The 15,301-nt window shown below is 46.2% G+C and overlaps 1 protein-coding gene across 1 annotated transcript in view; it reads left to right on the top strand.

The window, feature by feature from the left end:
- l3mbtl3 (L3MBTL histone methyl-lysine binding protein 3) overlaps positions 1-15,301 on the top strand; it is a 238,339-nt gene that overhangs the window by 196,553 nt on the left and 26,485 nt on the right. Inside the window, exons 19-21 of the mRNA XM_070885259.1 lie at positions 1,563-1,645; positions 5,889-6,052; positions 7,476-7,538. Coding sequence (XP_070741360.1) covers positions 1,563-1,645; positions 5,889-6,052; positions 7,476-7,538 — 310 coding nt within the window. The remainder of the gene's footprint in view (positions 1-1,562; positions 1,646-5,888; positions 6,053-7,475; positions 7,539-15,301) is intronic.

Here is a 15,301-nt window from a genome sequence, read left to right as displayed (position 1 = left end):
TGCCATCCACAAAGCACACCAAATGTATTGGATTTTACGGTGCTCCCGACAGCATACGCACAGTGTACGCTGTCAGAAGCCTTCAGAATGGCCCCACAAGTTCTGGGTTTCTGTATGCGTTGCACTGCGCATGCGCAAAAACCCGCAAGTTGCAATCTGATAAGTTTCGCTTGGACAGATCCACTGCATCCGCTGTCACTTCACTTTCGCTGTTGCAAACTACTACCCAGAATTTTTAAAAAATCTATTTTTATTTTGAATGTATTTTAATTCATTAAGGGTATTTTAATTAATTTTAAACCTGTGATCATTTATTTTTATTTAAGTGGTGTGAAATTAGTTGATTTCTATTATGCATATGGAGATTCCGTACGTAAATGGAATTCCCATAGCATAATAGGAATCCCCCTTTGTCATTGGTTGGCCTGGCCCACATGATCCCAGAAATGCTTACGAACCGCATGCACCCCTGGGATCTGTGGGCCTTTACGCAGGCGTACGCCTTCAGGCCCAGGACAGCAAGAGTCCGAAACTCCGGAGACACAAGGTAAGTACATCATTTTCTTTCAATTCGGAGGCGTATGTGGGTGGCAAGCCTCCGACCGCAATTTCCAGGCCATTATATAAAATAATTAAAAAAACAAAATAGATTTATTTCATACATTTGGAGGAAGTAGAAATGATTTGTGCCGAATGCCCAGTTCTTGATCATACAATTGGAGTGCAGAAAACATTGATAATTTTAAATATTAATTGTCATATTTTATATTTTTAATGTTTCTAAATGTTGCCACTAGATAGATGTATTTTATTGTGAAGTGATACCAGATGCCAGAGGATTTCCCCATCAGTGCAAATCACCTGTCAAGGCGTACCTCGACAGATCGCAAGTTCATGAGTTAACGCATGCGCAGCGCTATAGAAATCCCAAACTTGTGGTCAATTTGAAAGGCGGTATGACGGCGTACTCTGAGTATGCCATCATATCCACCGCAAAATTCTGCCCCAATAATTAATGTTTCCAAAATTACTCTATTCGCGGTAACCTTTACCATTTGTATCTGTGTGCTTCTGTCTTTAAGGCCAATGTACAGCCTAACAAGACTGGGTTCCCTCAGTGGGGTAAAAACCAGTTCTTCTCTTTGCCACTTTCCTTGTGAGCCCACACTTTTCCTACTTCAAAAACTGATAAATTACTGTATGCAACTTAGAAGAAAATCAGTCACAAGATGGGAGGTGGGTGGAATTTCCTAGCATTGCCTTGTGTTAACTACAATGTAAACACAGCTGGGAGAGTTCCAATATTCATTATTTCAAGCAAAATTGCAAATGCATTCCAAAAGCATGGGTTCATGATTTTTCTAAAAATAGTGGTGACTTTGAACCGAGTGAGAACGTAACCCAGTTCCCACAGCTGAATAAATATTGTAATTTTTTGCATCTACTGTTGTGACATGGTGGGTAGATTTTACTTTTAGCTTGTTTTTTCAATCCTATTATGATTATAAATGTTTTGATGAGATTTATATGATGCTATTTTGACTTTATCTCCTCTCTTCTAGAGCTGGAAGGCCATTGAAGCATCCAAGGATAAAAGAGGAGGAGGAAATTGCAAATAAGGTTAACTGGCAAAATGAAAACAAGGGTAAGGAATCTGATTATGGGACATCATATTGAACAAACCAAAATGAATTTTTTGTAAAGTTGAAATGGTTGCGCTAACACTTCTCCATGTGAAAGTTTTAAACACATTTGTCAATATTGGATGATCAGCAGCAACAGCAAAAGCAGCTCTGAAGTTTTCATTGTTGAGGGCAGAGTCACACGTGTTATCTACGCAGACTCGAGCTGTTAGAATAACCAAGTACAGTAATCCAAATTATATAAATTCGAGCACCAGATATGAGATCAATTGTTCAGAGCGACATAAAGTACAAGCACGTTATACATCTATATGCTTACTAGTAGAATATTCCCTGGGGTCTGCCATTAACTCTAATACTAATCCAGGCAAGTTCTCATCATAGAATACCAAAGAATTACTGAAAGTGAGCTTAGTTATACACCTGGCTGGACAATGTCAGATGACTTGCTCCGAACCTATCAATTCTGAGATTATCATGTGATCGTTATGTGTCATATGCTAGCAAACCAGTAGATGTCAGTGTCACACTACATACACTCCATTCTCACTGGAATGTTAAGTGTATCATAGAACCATATAGCACAGAAAAAGGCCATTCGGCCCATTGTGCTCTTTGGAAGAGTTATCCAATTCGTCCCACACCCTGCTCTTTCCCTGATCCCTACATATTTTTCCCCTTCAACGATTTATCCAATTCTCTGTTGAAGTTTGCTATTGAAGTTGCATCCCACACACATTCGGGCATTGATTTCCAGATCATAACAACTCACCAACACCATTTTCTTTTCCTCATGTCACCTCTAGATCTTTTGACAATTACTTTAAATCTGTATATAGGCCAGGCTGGGCCCGACCGAAGGCAGCAGCCGTTCCCGACGGCAGGGGGGGAGGCAGTAAGGGCCCGACCGAAGGCAGCAGCCGTTCCCGACGGCAGGGGGGGAGGCAGTAAGGGCCCGACCGACGGCAGCAGCCGTTCCCGACGGCAGGGGGGGGAGGCAGTAAGGGCCCGACCGACGGCAGCAGCCGTTCCCGACGGCAGGGGGGGAGGCAGTAAGGGCCCGACCGACGGCAGCAGCCGTTCCCGACGGCGGTGGGGGAGGCAGTAAGGGCCCGACCGACGGCAGCAGCCGTTCCCGACGGCGGTGGGGGAGGCAGTAAGGGCCCGACCGACGGCAGCAGCCATTCCCGACGGCGGTGGGGGAGGCAGTAAGGGCCTGACCGACGGCAGCAGCCGTTCCCGACGGCGGTGGGGGAGGCAGTAAGGGCCCGACCGACGGCAGCAGCCGTTCCCGACGGCGGTGGGGGAGGCAGTAAGGGCCCGACCGACGGCAGCAGCCGTTCCCGACGGCAGGGGGGGGGGAGGCAGCGGGGGGGGGAGGCAGTGAGAAGGCTGCAGGAAGCCTCAGAAGTTGAGGCAGCCATTCCCGGCTGCCTCAACTTCTGAGGCTTCCTGCAGCCTTCTCACTGCTGCAAGAAGCCTCAGTGCTGATCATGGAAGGGTAATGTGGTTTTATTAAAAAATGTTAAAAATTGAACAGCTACAAAGAACTACAAAAATGGCCGAGTGCCAATGTTTCCTTCACACTGCGCGTGCGTGAACGCTCCAACGCGCACGTGCAGGGTTGCCGGCACGAAAAAAACTCATTTAAATGGTACCCGCCCCCTTCTACTTACAAAATTGGCGCGAGTGGTAGGCTCTGCCCCCTGAGCGCCGCGCCAAGCTGACATCGAGCTGCAAAGCGCTCGAGAATAGCGCGTTTTTTTTCAGGCGCGTTTTCGGCGCGAAAAACGGGCGCCCAGCTCGGAGGGGCGCCTGTTTTGCCGCGTGTGGAAACTTGGGGCCATAACCACTACACTACCGTACTCGCATTGTGCAGCAATCAACAATCCTTTCATTATTGGAGTGAGTGGCTATTAGGTGAATAGATTTATTCTCTGCCTTCATAGCTGCTGACCTCACCGAGAAAGCTCTTGACAGCAGAAGAGCACCTCCCTTCGCCTGGACATCTCGATATACGTTTGTCGTTCCTCAGGTGCTTGAACGTGTATGTAGGAACATTGGAACAGGAGTAGGCCACTTAGCCCCTCAAGCCTGATCTGCCGTTCAATGAGATTATGGCTGATTTGTGACCTAACTCATATACCCGGCTTTGCCCCGTATCCCTTAATACCTTTGGTTCACAAAAATCTATCAACCTCCGATTTAAAATTAACAATTCAGCTAGCATCAAACTGTCATTTGCAAAAGAGAGTTCCAAACTTCTACCACCCTTTGCATGTCTGGCTCTAACTTTTAGGATATGTTCCCCTCATCCAAGACTCCCCAACCAACGGAAATAGTTTCTCTCTATCTGTTCCCCTTAATATCTTGAAAACTTCAATCAAATCATCCCTTCATCTTCTAAATTCCAGGGAATACAACCCTAGTTTGTGTAATCTCGAGTCATATTTTAACCCTGGAGTCCAAGTATCGTTCTGGTAAATCTTTTTTATTCCCTCCAAGGCCAATATATCTTTCCGAATGTGTGGTACCCAGAACTGCTCACAGTGCACCAGGTGTGGTCTAACTAGGGCTTTGTATAGATGTAGTATAACTTCTATCCCCTTGTATTCTAGTTCTCCAGGTATAAAGGCCAGCATTCCATTAGCCTTTTTGATGATTTTCTGTACCTGTCCATGACATTGTAATGATCTTTGTAAATGGACCCTAAGGGCCTCCCGTTAGCGCCTTTGAGACCAGTCACGGCGCCACTAACTACTCCTGCTAAATTCTGGGGGAGTTTAGCGGCGGCGGTAATACATAGCACTCTGCTCTACTGCGCCACCGATGCTGATGTCATCACTGTGCACAACACCCCAGATCCTAAATTGGATATCGCCCCCTGAAGCTGTGCCAAGCAATGACAGCGACAACTTCAGGGGACGCGTACTGGGTGGCCGAGCGCTAGTAGGGCGAAAGTTAAAGGGAAGGTGGCCAGCTGTTCCTAAAAAAAATTCCGATTTTTTTTTTTTTTTGCGCTCAGTTGCCACTTTGGACGCGGGGTCCGTGCCGCGATCACTCAGCCCGGGGCTCTGCTTGAGTACCGGGCTGTTGGCATGGCACCCCGGTGGTCCAGGTGGGACCCATTTTCTCCTCAGAGTATGTAGCTTGGGCCCGTCCCTTTAATTCAGCGAAGAGCTCCTTCTACACGGCAGCGCTATGCGGTCCAGTGCTTGGCGCTGCAGAGCCGTGCGCCCTGCTCCCGAGTTATCCGCCCCGCTACCGCCCCAGAAAGGAAGTGGAACATTTAATTTAGTGCTCCATTTCCTTTCTGGGGCGGTAACCCCAGTTTCTCGCGAGAGGCGAGACTTCTGTGCCTAGCACAAATTCTAGCACATCGCTAGTGTTACCACCCCCAAACAGGGTGCACCTGAACTTTTAGCCCCAAGTCTCTTTGGACCTCCACTGTTCCTAGCTTTTCACCATTTTAGAAAGTACTCTGATCTAGCCTTTTTATGTCCAAAGCGGGTGACCTCCATCACTTGCCTATATTGAAATACTGTGAATAGTTGAAGCCCCAACATACATCCCTGTGGGACACCACTTGTCACATGCTGCCAATGAGAGTAGCTGCCCATTATCCCTGCTCTCTGTCTCCTACCGCTCTGCCAATTTCCTAACCAGGTCAATAATTTGCCTTCAATTCCATGAGATTCAACTTTAGCTAACAATCTCTTTATCGAATGCCTTCTGGTAATCCATATAAATAATACCCATCGACATTCCCCTGTCCGCTACTTCAGTCATCTTTTCAAAAAATGCAATCAGGTTTGTCAGACCTAACCTACATGTGGATGTTCGGTGGAAACAAGACAGGTTGTGGTGTCTTTCACAGCTAAGTAGCCTGTTGACACTAACAGTACAGCCTCATACGTGAGGAGTGGCTTATTGAGCAATGAACCAAAGGTAATTAGCCGTGAAATGCACCAGACCCCAATATAAACCAGCACCATTGAGAGAGAAAGGGAGAGATTTAGAGGGACAATGAAAGAATAAAGCATTACTAATCAGAACTATTTAAGTAGTCTTCAATTCTAGATTTATTTAATAAAACTCAAATCAGTTTTGTGGGATTATAGACTATTAATACCCCTTTTAGAAGAGCACTATTTGGAGAGTTGTACATACATCTGTAATGTTTTGTTGACTGTGATTTTTAATGTGAATCTGTTAACCTTCTCACACAATGTACTCTCTCCACAGAAAATGATGATTTCAACCTTCAGCAGGCATTGCACCAGTCAGTGTTTATGTCTTCAGCATCTCCAGTGCCTAGTCTGCCTCTCTGTTGGGAACAACACAGCAAGCTATTACCCGGAGTTGCTGGAATCACTGCCAGAAAAGTAGCAAAATGGACTATTGATGAGGTATGAAAGAAAGCAATTAATCTTTTTTACAAAATTGCACACCATCTATCTATATTAAGGGGGTGAAATTGCCTTGCGATCGATTGGAGACGTAAGTCCCGCCCCGGACGCTGAATTGGACTTACCGCCCCTCAGAGGAAGTAGAGCGCAATCTCATGTGCTCCACTTCCTCTTGGGGCGGTTCCAGCAGCGCTAATGGGACGCGATTGGCTGCGCTACGCGAATGCTCCTTGTATCGCTGAAGCATTTCAACACCTCTCCCTTTGCTATCAGGGCAGCGTGGTACCGGGGCTGCAGCCTGGCACCTAAAATGGCGACCCGGACCATGCTAGGCAACAAGAATTGCAGCTGACCGGTGAGTGGGCAAACTGCCAAGATGGCGGCGCAGGACGCTCGCGATCTCCCCTTTAACATCCGCCTCGTGAACGGTTGTTGGCCTGGTTCATGACCCGTGAGGCTGGCACCCATATACGCTCGGGCCAGTCTCGTGGGGCACGGAGCAATATCTGCCACAGGGCGGAAAGGAGTCGGCAAGTGGTGCTAAAGGGTCGCCGCGCACAGTGATGACATCATTGCTGGTTGCATGGCGGCTCAGGGCTCTACCTGTGGAGTGCCTCCACTAACCCCCGGGTAATTTCCCGGGAGCTGGTAGCCCTCACAGTGCTAGCTTAACATTAACTCTTTCTCAGAGTTCAGCAGGATTGTTACGAACTCCATTTCTGGGCCACTTCCAGCATCCTAGCGCCTGAAAATGAAAAAAACATTCTGGTGAAAATTTCAATAAGCTTCATCCACACTTCCCCTCTACTTACACAAGCTTAAAAACTGAAATTTCAGCACTTACCTTGCCCCGGGATCGTCGCTGTACCGACTGCTTTCCCCTGCCAGGGTCAGCGCTAGGCACTACCGCAGGCGAAAGAGTAAACATGGCACTACGGGGATGTTGTACACACGGTGACATCACCGAGTGGGCGGCGCTAGCAAGTACTGCGCAAACTTTCAGCACCGTCGCTAAACCTTCATTGAAGTTTGCCGCGCTGACAGCACGACACTCGGGCAGTTTGGCATTTAGTGACCCCTTAGCGCCCATCTCTGGTGCTAATGATGGCACTAAACAATCGAATTTCTTCCCCTAAGTCTATAATGTACGCTTCCTATTGGTGGTGAGATTTACTTTCAATTGCACTTTCGCCATCACTCTTTCTTCATTATATTTTGCTGAGAACAAGCCTAGTGTCATGAAGCCATGTATCCTCTGACTCGCCACCAGAGACATGGGAGATCTGCTAGTAAATAATAATAGTCAGAATGGTAAATACTAAATATTGTGTAGTTAGTTGAATATTTATGCCCTAATTGTTAAAGTTCAGTAATCTCTGGTTACTATTTATTGTGAAAGTAATGTGTCTGGTATTATTTGTAGGTATCTGAATTTATACTGAGTTTGCCGGGTTGTGAAGAACAAGCCAAAGCATTTAGGCATGAGGTAAGCAGAAGATGATAATAGAAAAGAAAAAAAGAAAAACTTGGATTTTTATAGCGCCTTTCACGACCACCAGGCGTCTCAACACGCTTTACAGCCAATGAAGTACTTTTTTGGAGTGCAGTCACTGTTGTTATGTAGGAAATGTGGCAGCCAATTTGCGCACAGCAAATTGATAATGATCAGATAATCTTTTTTTTTGTTATGTTGATTGAGAGATAAACATTGGCCAGGACACCGAGGAGCAATATTGCTTAAATTCCTTAAAGAAGGAAGGATATATAATGAAAAGGGATGTAATATTATCTGAATGGTGACAGATTAGGAAAAGGGAGGTGCAACGAGACCTGGGTGTCATGGTACATCAGTCATTGAAAGTTGGCATGCAGGTCCAGTAGGCGGTGAAGAAGGCAAATGGCATGTTGGCCTTCATAGTGAGAAGATTTGAGTATAAGAGCAGGGAGGTCTTACTGCAGTTGTACAGGGCCTTGGTGAGACCACACCTTGAGTATTGTATGCAGTTTTGGTTTCCTAATCTGAGGAAGGACGTTCTTGCTATTGAGGGAGTGCAGCGAAGGTTCACCAGACTGATTCCCGGGATGGCAGGACTGACATACGAAGAAAGACAGGATCGACTAGGCTTATATTCACTGGAATTTAGAAGAATGAGAGAGGAACTCATAGAATCATGTAAAATTCTGACGGGATTGGACAGGTTAGATGCAGGATGAATGTTCCCGATGTTGGGGAAGTCCAGAACCAGGGATCACAGTCTAAGGATAAGGAGTAAGCCATTTAGGACCGAGATGAGGAGAAACTTCTTCACTCAGAGAATTGTGAACCTGTGGAATTCTCTGCCACAGAAAGTTGTTGAGGCCAGTTCGTTAGATATATTCAAAAGGGAATTAGATGTGGCCCTTACGGCTAAAGGGATATGCAGGAATGGGGTACTAAAGTTGAATAATCAGCCATGATCATATTAAATGGTGGTGCAGGCTCGAAGTGCCCCTGCACTTATTTTCTATGTTTCTATGTAATCTCTCCCACCCCATCTGAGTAGAAGGAAAAGCATTTCAAAATTTCTATGTTCTATGTTTAAAACAATCTTCCCCTTGATTAGGCGACATACCTTTATTTTCCAAACACTCACCATTTTGTCTTGATTTTCTATCAAATGGTTGCTTAGCTGACATTATTTGTGTGAACAATAGTACAATACTCAAAGCCACTGCTTTCTGTTGTTATGTATTGTGAGCCTAGTGCTACATAACAATAGTGATGGCACATCAGAGTAATTCATTGTTATGAAAAATTTAGTTTTTTGTCAGGACATTTGTTAAGTTGTTGGAAAAGAAGATTTTTCAAAGTTATTAAATTTTGGGGTGGAGGGGAGGAAATGCAAATCAAAACATCTAGATTTACACTGCTCAATTTAAAATAAAAAGCATAGATCATCTTTATCTAGTTTATTTTCGTTGGAGTGACTGCAAAAGAAAATTATTTGTTAAAAGAAAGGAAGCAAAAAAGAGTTAATTAGTATGCCCTTTTTAGATATTTCCATAGAATTTTGCAGCCTCTTCATTCCCCGACTGTGGTCTTCCAGTGCCGGTCAGCCCGCCCAACAGCCGTCCAACCTCTCAATCTAGCTGCTGACAAGGATGCAGAGAAAAAAAGTTCAAATGAGGTCTCCACTTTAAATTCGGCAGGACCTCTGAGTTACCCGGATTTCCGTGTTTCCCAGCCGCTATGACCTCCCTCACCTAGTCCCCGTAAATATTGAGGCTCATATGTTAATTCAGGTGGAAGAGCAGGGAACTCCCCAGGATGGCAGCATATGATTTCCCCACTTGGGTAGCAGTGCTAATCATTGAATGTGACAAAGAAACAAAGGATTGGAATGAAAATAATCAACAATCCAGAGAATGCTTATTTCTGATAAGTACAGGAAATATGCGACCTATGACACTGGGCCTCTCACTACCTTTATACTCCAAGAGTTCTGGGATTTCCTCGAAGAGATGATGTGAAATGCCTGCGCTTGCAATAGATGCAATCAATTAAATGTTCCCAGCTCTTCTGCTTTGTTTTCCTGTTCCTTTATCAACTACAAATGTAAACTGACCCTTAACTTTTACGCCATGGAGTAATTCCAGGATGCAGCAGGTGACATCAGCAACATTTCCCAGTTCGCTGTGCACTGCTGCAACAGGAAGAATATCTACATCTCCTTGATGGTACTTACATTGCCCTATGTGCTCCCCATCACCAGCCTGTCATCTTCCTCAACAGAAATGGATACAACTTCCTCAACGAGCAGCTCATTTGAGACCACAGGCAGTGCATCATTCGGGTCTGTGTCCGATTTCCCGGGAGAAGTCATGATTCATTCATCCTGCACCAGTCCTTTGTCCTACCTCTATTCCCTCCAGATATGAACCCAGGCAGAGACACAGCACTGGCCTCCAATGAGAGCCATGCTGCCACCAGTAATCTGATTGCGCAGACCAGTGCTCAAACAACAGATCTGTCTGAACCATTCTGGACAAGCACTGCTGGACACCCCTGACAATGTCTCCAAATTTGTCGTGATGTCTGCATAATTTTGCCATCCAGAGGGACCAGTTGTTACCACTACCTGGGCAGAAACAAGTGGAGGAGGAGAAAGACCAGTAGCAGCATTGACCCCCCCCCTGTCCTGTGATGTGTGTTTATCTACCTATCCTAGTGCTCCTAAGAGGTGTTTCCCCAGTGGGTACAGCTTGAGAGGTGGAAGACTACTGAGCTTCTGTTGAGGACACATCAGATGCCCATGGTGGGTGATCTCGAGCATCGTCTCAACGTGAGCCGATGTGCGCAGTATGGAAATATGTCATGGAACCAACCACGGAACAGACTATTTTAGATCTTGTATTGTGTAATGAGACAGGGTTAATTAGCAATCTCATAATAAAGGACCCTCAGGGCAGAGTGATCATAATATGATAGAATTTCACGTTAAGTTTGAGAGTGACTTGCCTAATTCCGAAACGAACCTTGAACTTAAATAAAGCCAATTACATTAATTAATTACAAAAATGAATTCAATTGAAGATTAAAAAACTACATGGAAAAAGTGATCCATCCATGGCTAACTAAAGAAGTTAAGGATAACATTAGATTGAAAGAAGAAGCTTATAATGTTGCGAAAAATAGTAGTAAGCCTGAGGATTGGGAGAGTTTCAGAAACCAGCAAAGGATGACCAAAAAATTGATAAAAAGGAAAAAAACGTAGAATATGAGAGAAAACTAGCAAGAGATATAAAAACAGATTGTAAAGAGCTTCTACAAGTAAGTAAAAAGGAAGAGAGTAGCAAAAGTAAATGTTGGTCCCTTAGAGGCTGAGACAGGAGAAATTATTATGGGGATTAAGGAAATGGCAGAAACGTTAAATAAATATTTTGTATCTGTCTTCACAGTAGAAGTTACAAAAAGCATACCTAAAATGGTGGGAAACCAAGGGTCTAATGTAGGTGACATAATTAATATAAGTAGAGAAAAAGTACTGGAGAAACTAATGGGACTAAAAGCCAACAAATCCCCTAGACCTGACTGCCTACATCCTAGGGTTCTAAAAGAGGTGACTGCAGAGATAGTAGATGCATTGGTTTTGATCTTTCAAAATTTCCTACATTCTAGAACTGTCCCAGCGGATTGGAAGGTAGCAAATGAAACACCGCTATTCAAGAAAGGGGGGAAAGAGAAAGTGGGTAACTACAGGCTAGTTAGCCTGACATCAGTTATCGAGAAAATACTGGAATCCATTATTAAGAAAGTGGTATCAGGACACTTAGAAAATGATAACATAATTAGGCAGAGTGAATATGGTTTTATGAAAGGGAAATAGTGTTTGACAAATTTATTCACGTTTTTTCAAGATATAACTAGCAGGGTAAATAAAGGGGAACCAGTGGATGTAGTATATTTGGATTTCCAAAAGGCAATCGATAAGATGCCACATAAAAAGTTATTACAGAAGTTAAGGGCTCATGGGGTTGGGGGTAATATAGTAGCATGGATAGAGGATTGGTTAACAGACAGAAAACAGAGAATAGGGATAAACGGGTCTTTTTCAGATTGGCAGGCTGTAACTGGTGGGGTGCTGCAGGGATCAGTGCTGGGTCCTCAGCTATTTACAATCTATATTAATGACCTAGATGATGGGACCAAGTGTAATGTATCCAAGTTTGCTGATGATACAAAGTTAGGTGGGACAGTGAGCTGGGAGCAGAACACAGAGTCTGCAAAGGGATATAGGTAGACTAAGTGGGTAGGAGTATAATGTAGGGAAATGTGAGGTTATTCATTTTGGTAGGAGGAATAGAAAAGCAGAATATATTTTAAATGGTGAGAAACTTCTAAAAGTTGGTGTTCAGAGAGATTTGGGTGTCCTCGTGCAAGAAACACAAAGCTAGCATGCAGGTACAGCAAGCAATAAGGAAGACAAATGGCATGTTGGCCTTTATTGCAAGGAGGTTGGAGTATAAGAGTAAGGAAGTCTTGCTACAATTGTACAGGGCCTTGGTGAGACCACACCTGGAGTACTGTGTACAGTTGTGGTCTCCTTATCTAAGGAAGGATATACTTGCCTTGGAGGCGGTGCAACGGAGGTTCACTAGATTGATTCCTGGGATGAGAGGGCTGTCCTATGATGAGAGATTGTGTAGAATGGGTCTATACACTCTGGAGTTTAGAAGAATGAGAGGTGATCTCATTGAAACATACAAGATTCTGAAGGGGATTGACAGAGTAGATGCTGAGAGGTTGTTTCCCCTGGCTGGAGTGTCTAGAACTAGGGGGCACAGTCTCAGGATAAGGGGTCGGCCATGTAAAATTGAGATGAGGAAGAATATTTTCACTCAGAGAGTTGTGAATCTTGGGAATTCTCTGCCCCAGCGGTCTGTGGATGCTGAGTCTGAGTATATTCAAGGCTGAGATAGATAGATTTTTGGACTCTAGGGAAATCATCATCATCATCATCATCATAGACGGTCCCTCGAACGAGGATGACTTGTTTCCACAAGAGTTCACAGATGTTTCAGTGAAGGACTCAATGTTCCAGTCCTGAACTCCAATTGAGTGGGTGGAAGATGCCTGTGCATGGATATTTTTAACGTGTGGTGACCGTTGCAAAACAGCCAACACACGGGCTCGACAGAGCTAGGCCTTTATCCAATGGCAAGGGTAAACCAGGACGACTGGAGACCTGCTCTGCTGTGCGGACCTAGTGCGCACACATATTGCAGTGTGGGCAGGCCCTGGGCTCTTCTGGGCCCCGTACCCTCATTCTCCGCACCTCCGCCACGATCTCTCGCCGCTCCTCCACCACAAATATTCGCCGCACCTCCGCCACGATCCCTCACCGCTCTTCCACCACAAAAACGATCTCCCTCCGCACCAAACATTCGCCGAACCTCCGTCACGATCACCCACCACATCTCAGCCACAATCCCTCATCACTCCTCTGCCCTGATCACTCGTCGCAGGTCCGCCATGACTTTCCATGCTCTTCTGCTTTACCAGGGCCCAACCGATGCTCCTGCCCACACTCCAAACAGCGACCTGGATGCTGATGATGTCACCCAGTTGTCCACCTCGAAGCCGTCGCACACTGGCAACGACTCGTGCTGGAAGCTGCAGTGGCATACTCCAGCTCTATTTCTAGCCTCGACGTGGGGTGGTGTTCTCACACAGGTCGGGGTGGCCCACGATGTCCATAGTGGAGTAGCTGCGACTGTCTGCAAGTGTGCAGATGTCAATTAGAATGTGCGCAGCCATGCACAGAGCATGGGGGAAATGGTGGGATGAGGTCAAAGCTATTGTGTTCCTAACACAGATGAGACTGCACACAGTGACCTCAGTCTTTACTAAGACACTCCAGAGTGAGGAACAGGCCTTAGGGGCCGGCTTATATACAGTGCTCCCAAGGGATGCTGGGATCCCTTGGGACTTCAGGGGATGAGCTCCCTGGTGGCGGAACATGGGAGTGCATGCTTTACAGATACACAACATCACTCGCCCCCGCTCCCCCCCCCCCCCCCCCCCGCAAAGTCAAAGTGTTCTGGTGTGTTGGCTGTGCCCTCACTGGGCTGGCATGTTGTTGGCCCTGCAGGGCAGCTGGGTGAGCCTGGCCTTGCTGGGCTGCAGGGCGTGATGGGTTCAATTTCCTGGTCCAGGGTGGTGTCATTGATCCTTTGGGCGTGTGTTGTGGGCTCGAAAAAGGTGGTGTCTGCTGTGGATTGTTCAGGGCAGTCTGTGAACCACAGCCTCGTTTGGTCCAGGTGCTTTCTGCAAATTTGTCCATTGTCTAGTTTGACTACAAACACCCTACTCCCTTCTTTAGCTATCACCGTGACCGCAGTCCACTTGGGACCATGTCCATAGTTTAGCAAATACACAGGGTCATTCAAATCAATTTCCCGTGACACAGTGGCGCGACCATTGTTTACATTTTGTTGCTGCCGCCTGCTCTTTACCTGATCATGCAGGTTGGGGTGAACCAGCGAGAGCCTGGTTTTAAGTGTCCTTTTCATGAGTAGCTCAGCCAGTGGCACCCCTGTGAGCGAGTGGGGTCTCGTGCGGTAGCTGAGCAGTACTCGGGACAGGCGGGTTTGGAGTGAGCCTTCTGTGACTCGTTTAAGGTTCTGTTTGATTGTTTGTACTGCCCGCCCTGCCTGCCCATTGGAGGCTGGTTTAAACGGGCCCGAGGTGACATGTTTGATCCTATTGCGGGTCATGAATTCTTTAAATTTGGCACTGGTGAAACATGGCCCGTTGTCACTGACCAGTATGTCAGGCAGGCCGTGGGTGGCAAACATGGCCCTCAGGCTTTCAATGGTGGTGGTGGCGGTGCTTCCCGACATTATTTCACATTCAATCCATTTTGAAAAAGCATCCACCACCACCAGGAACATTTTACCAAGAAACAGGCCCGCATAGTCGACCATGGTCTGGAGGGCCAGGACCACAAACCTCGTGGTGCCTCTCTGGGCGCGTTGCTCAACTGAGCACACACGCTGCATTGCCGTACACAGGACTCGAAGCCAGAGTCGATACCGGGCCACCACACGTGGGATCTGGCTATCACTTTCATCATTACTATACCCGGGTGTGTGCTGTGGAGATCCAAAATGAACGTCTCCCTGCCCTTTTTGGGTAGCACTACGCGTTTACCCTACAACTGACAGTCTGCCTGAATGGACAGCTCGTCCTTTCGCCGCTGGAATAGCTTGATTAGGTCTTGCATTTCAACGGGAATGCTGGCCCAGCTCCCATGCAGCACACAGTTTTTTTTACTAAGGACAGCAGAGGATCTTGGCTGGTCCAAGTCCTAATCTGGCGGGCCGTGACAGGTGATTTATCATTTTCAAACGCTTCCATAACCATCAACAAGTCTGCGGGCTGCACCACCATCAACAAGTCTGCGGGCTGCACCACCATCAACAAGTTTGCAGGCTGCGCCATTTCCACCCCTGTGGTGGGCAATGGTAGCCGACTGAGAGCATTCGCACAGTTCTCGATGCCTGGCCTGTGGCAGATGGTATAGTTATACACTGATAGTGCGAATGCCCACCTTTGTATGCGGGCTAAGGCAGTAGTATTTATCCCCTTGTTTTCAGCGAACAGGGATATGAGGGGCTTGTGATCGGTTTCCAGCTCAAATTTGAGGCCAAACAGGTACCGATGCATTTTCTTTACCTCAAACACACATGCTAATGCCTCTTTCTCAA

This window comes from Pristiophorus japonicus, chromosome 7 (assembly GCF_044704955.1).
Source record: "Pristiophorus japonicus isolate sPriJap1 chromosome 7, sPriJap1.hap1, whole genome shotgun sequence".
In the NCBI taxonomy this organism is placed as follows: domain Eukaryota; kingdom Metazoa; phylum Chordata; class Chondrichthyes; family Pristiophoridae; genus Pristiophorus; species Pristiophorus japonicus.
The sequence above is the reverse complement of the archived record's forward strand: the minus strand, read 5'-3'. Positions and strand labels throughout refer to the sequence as shown.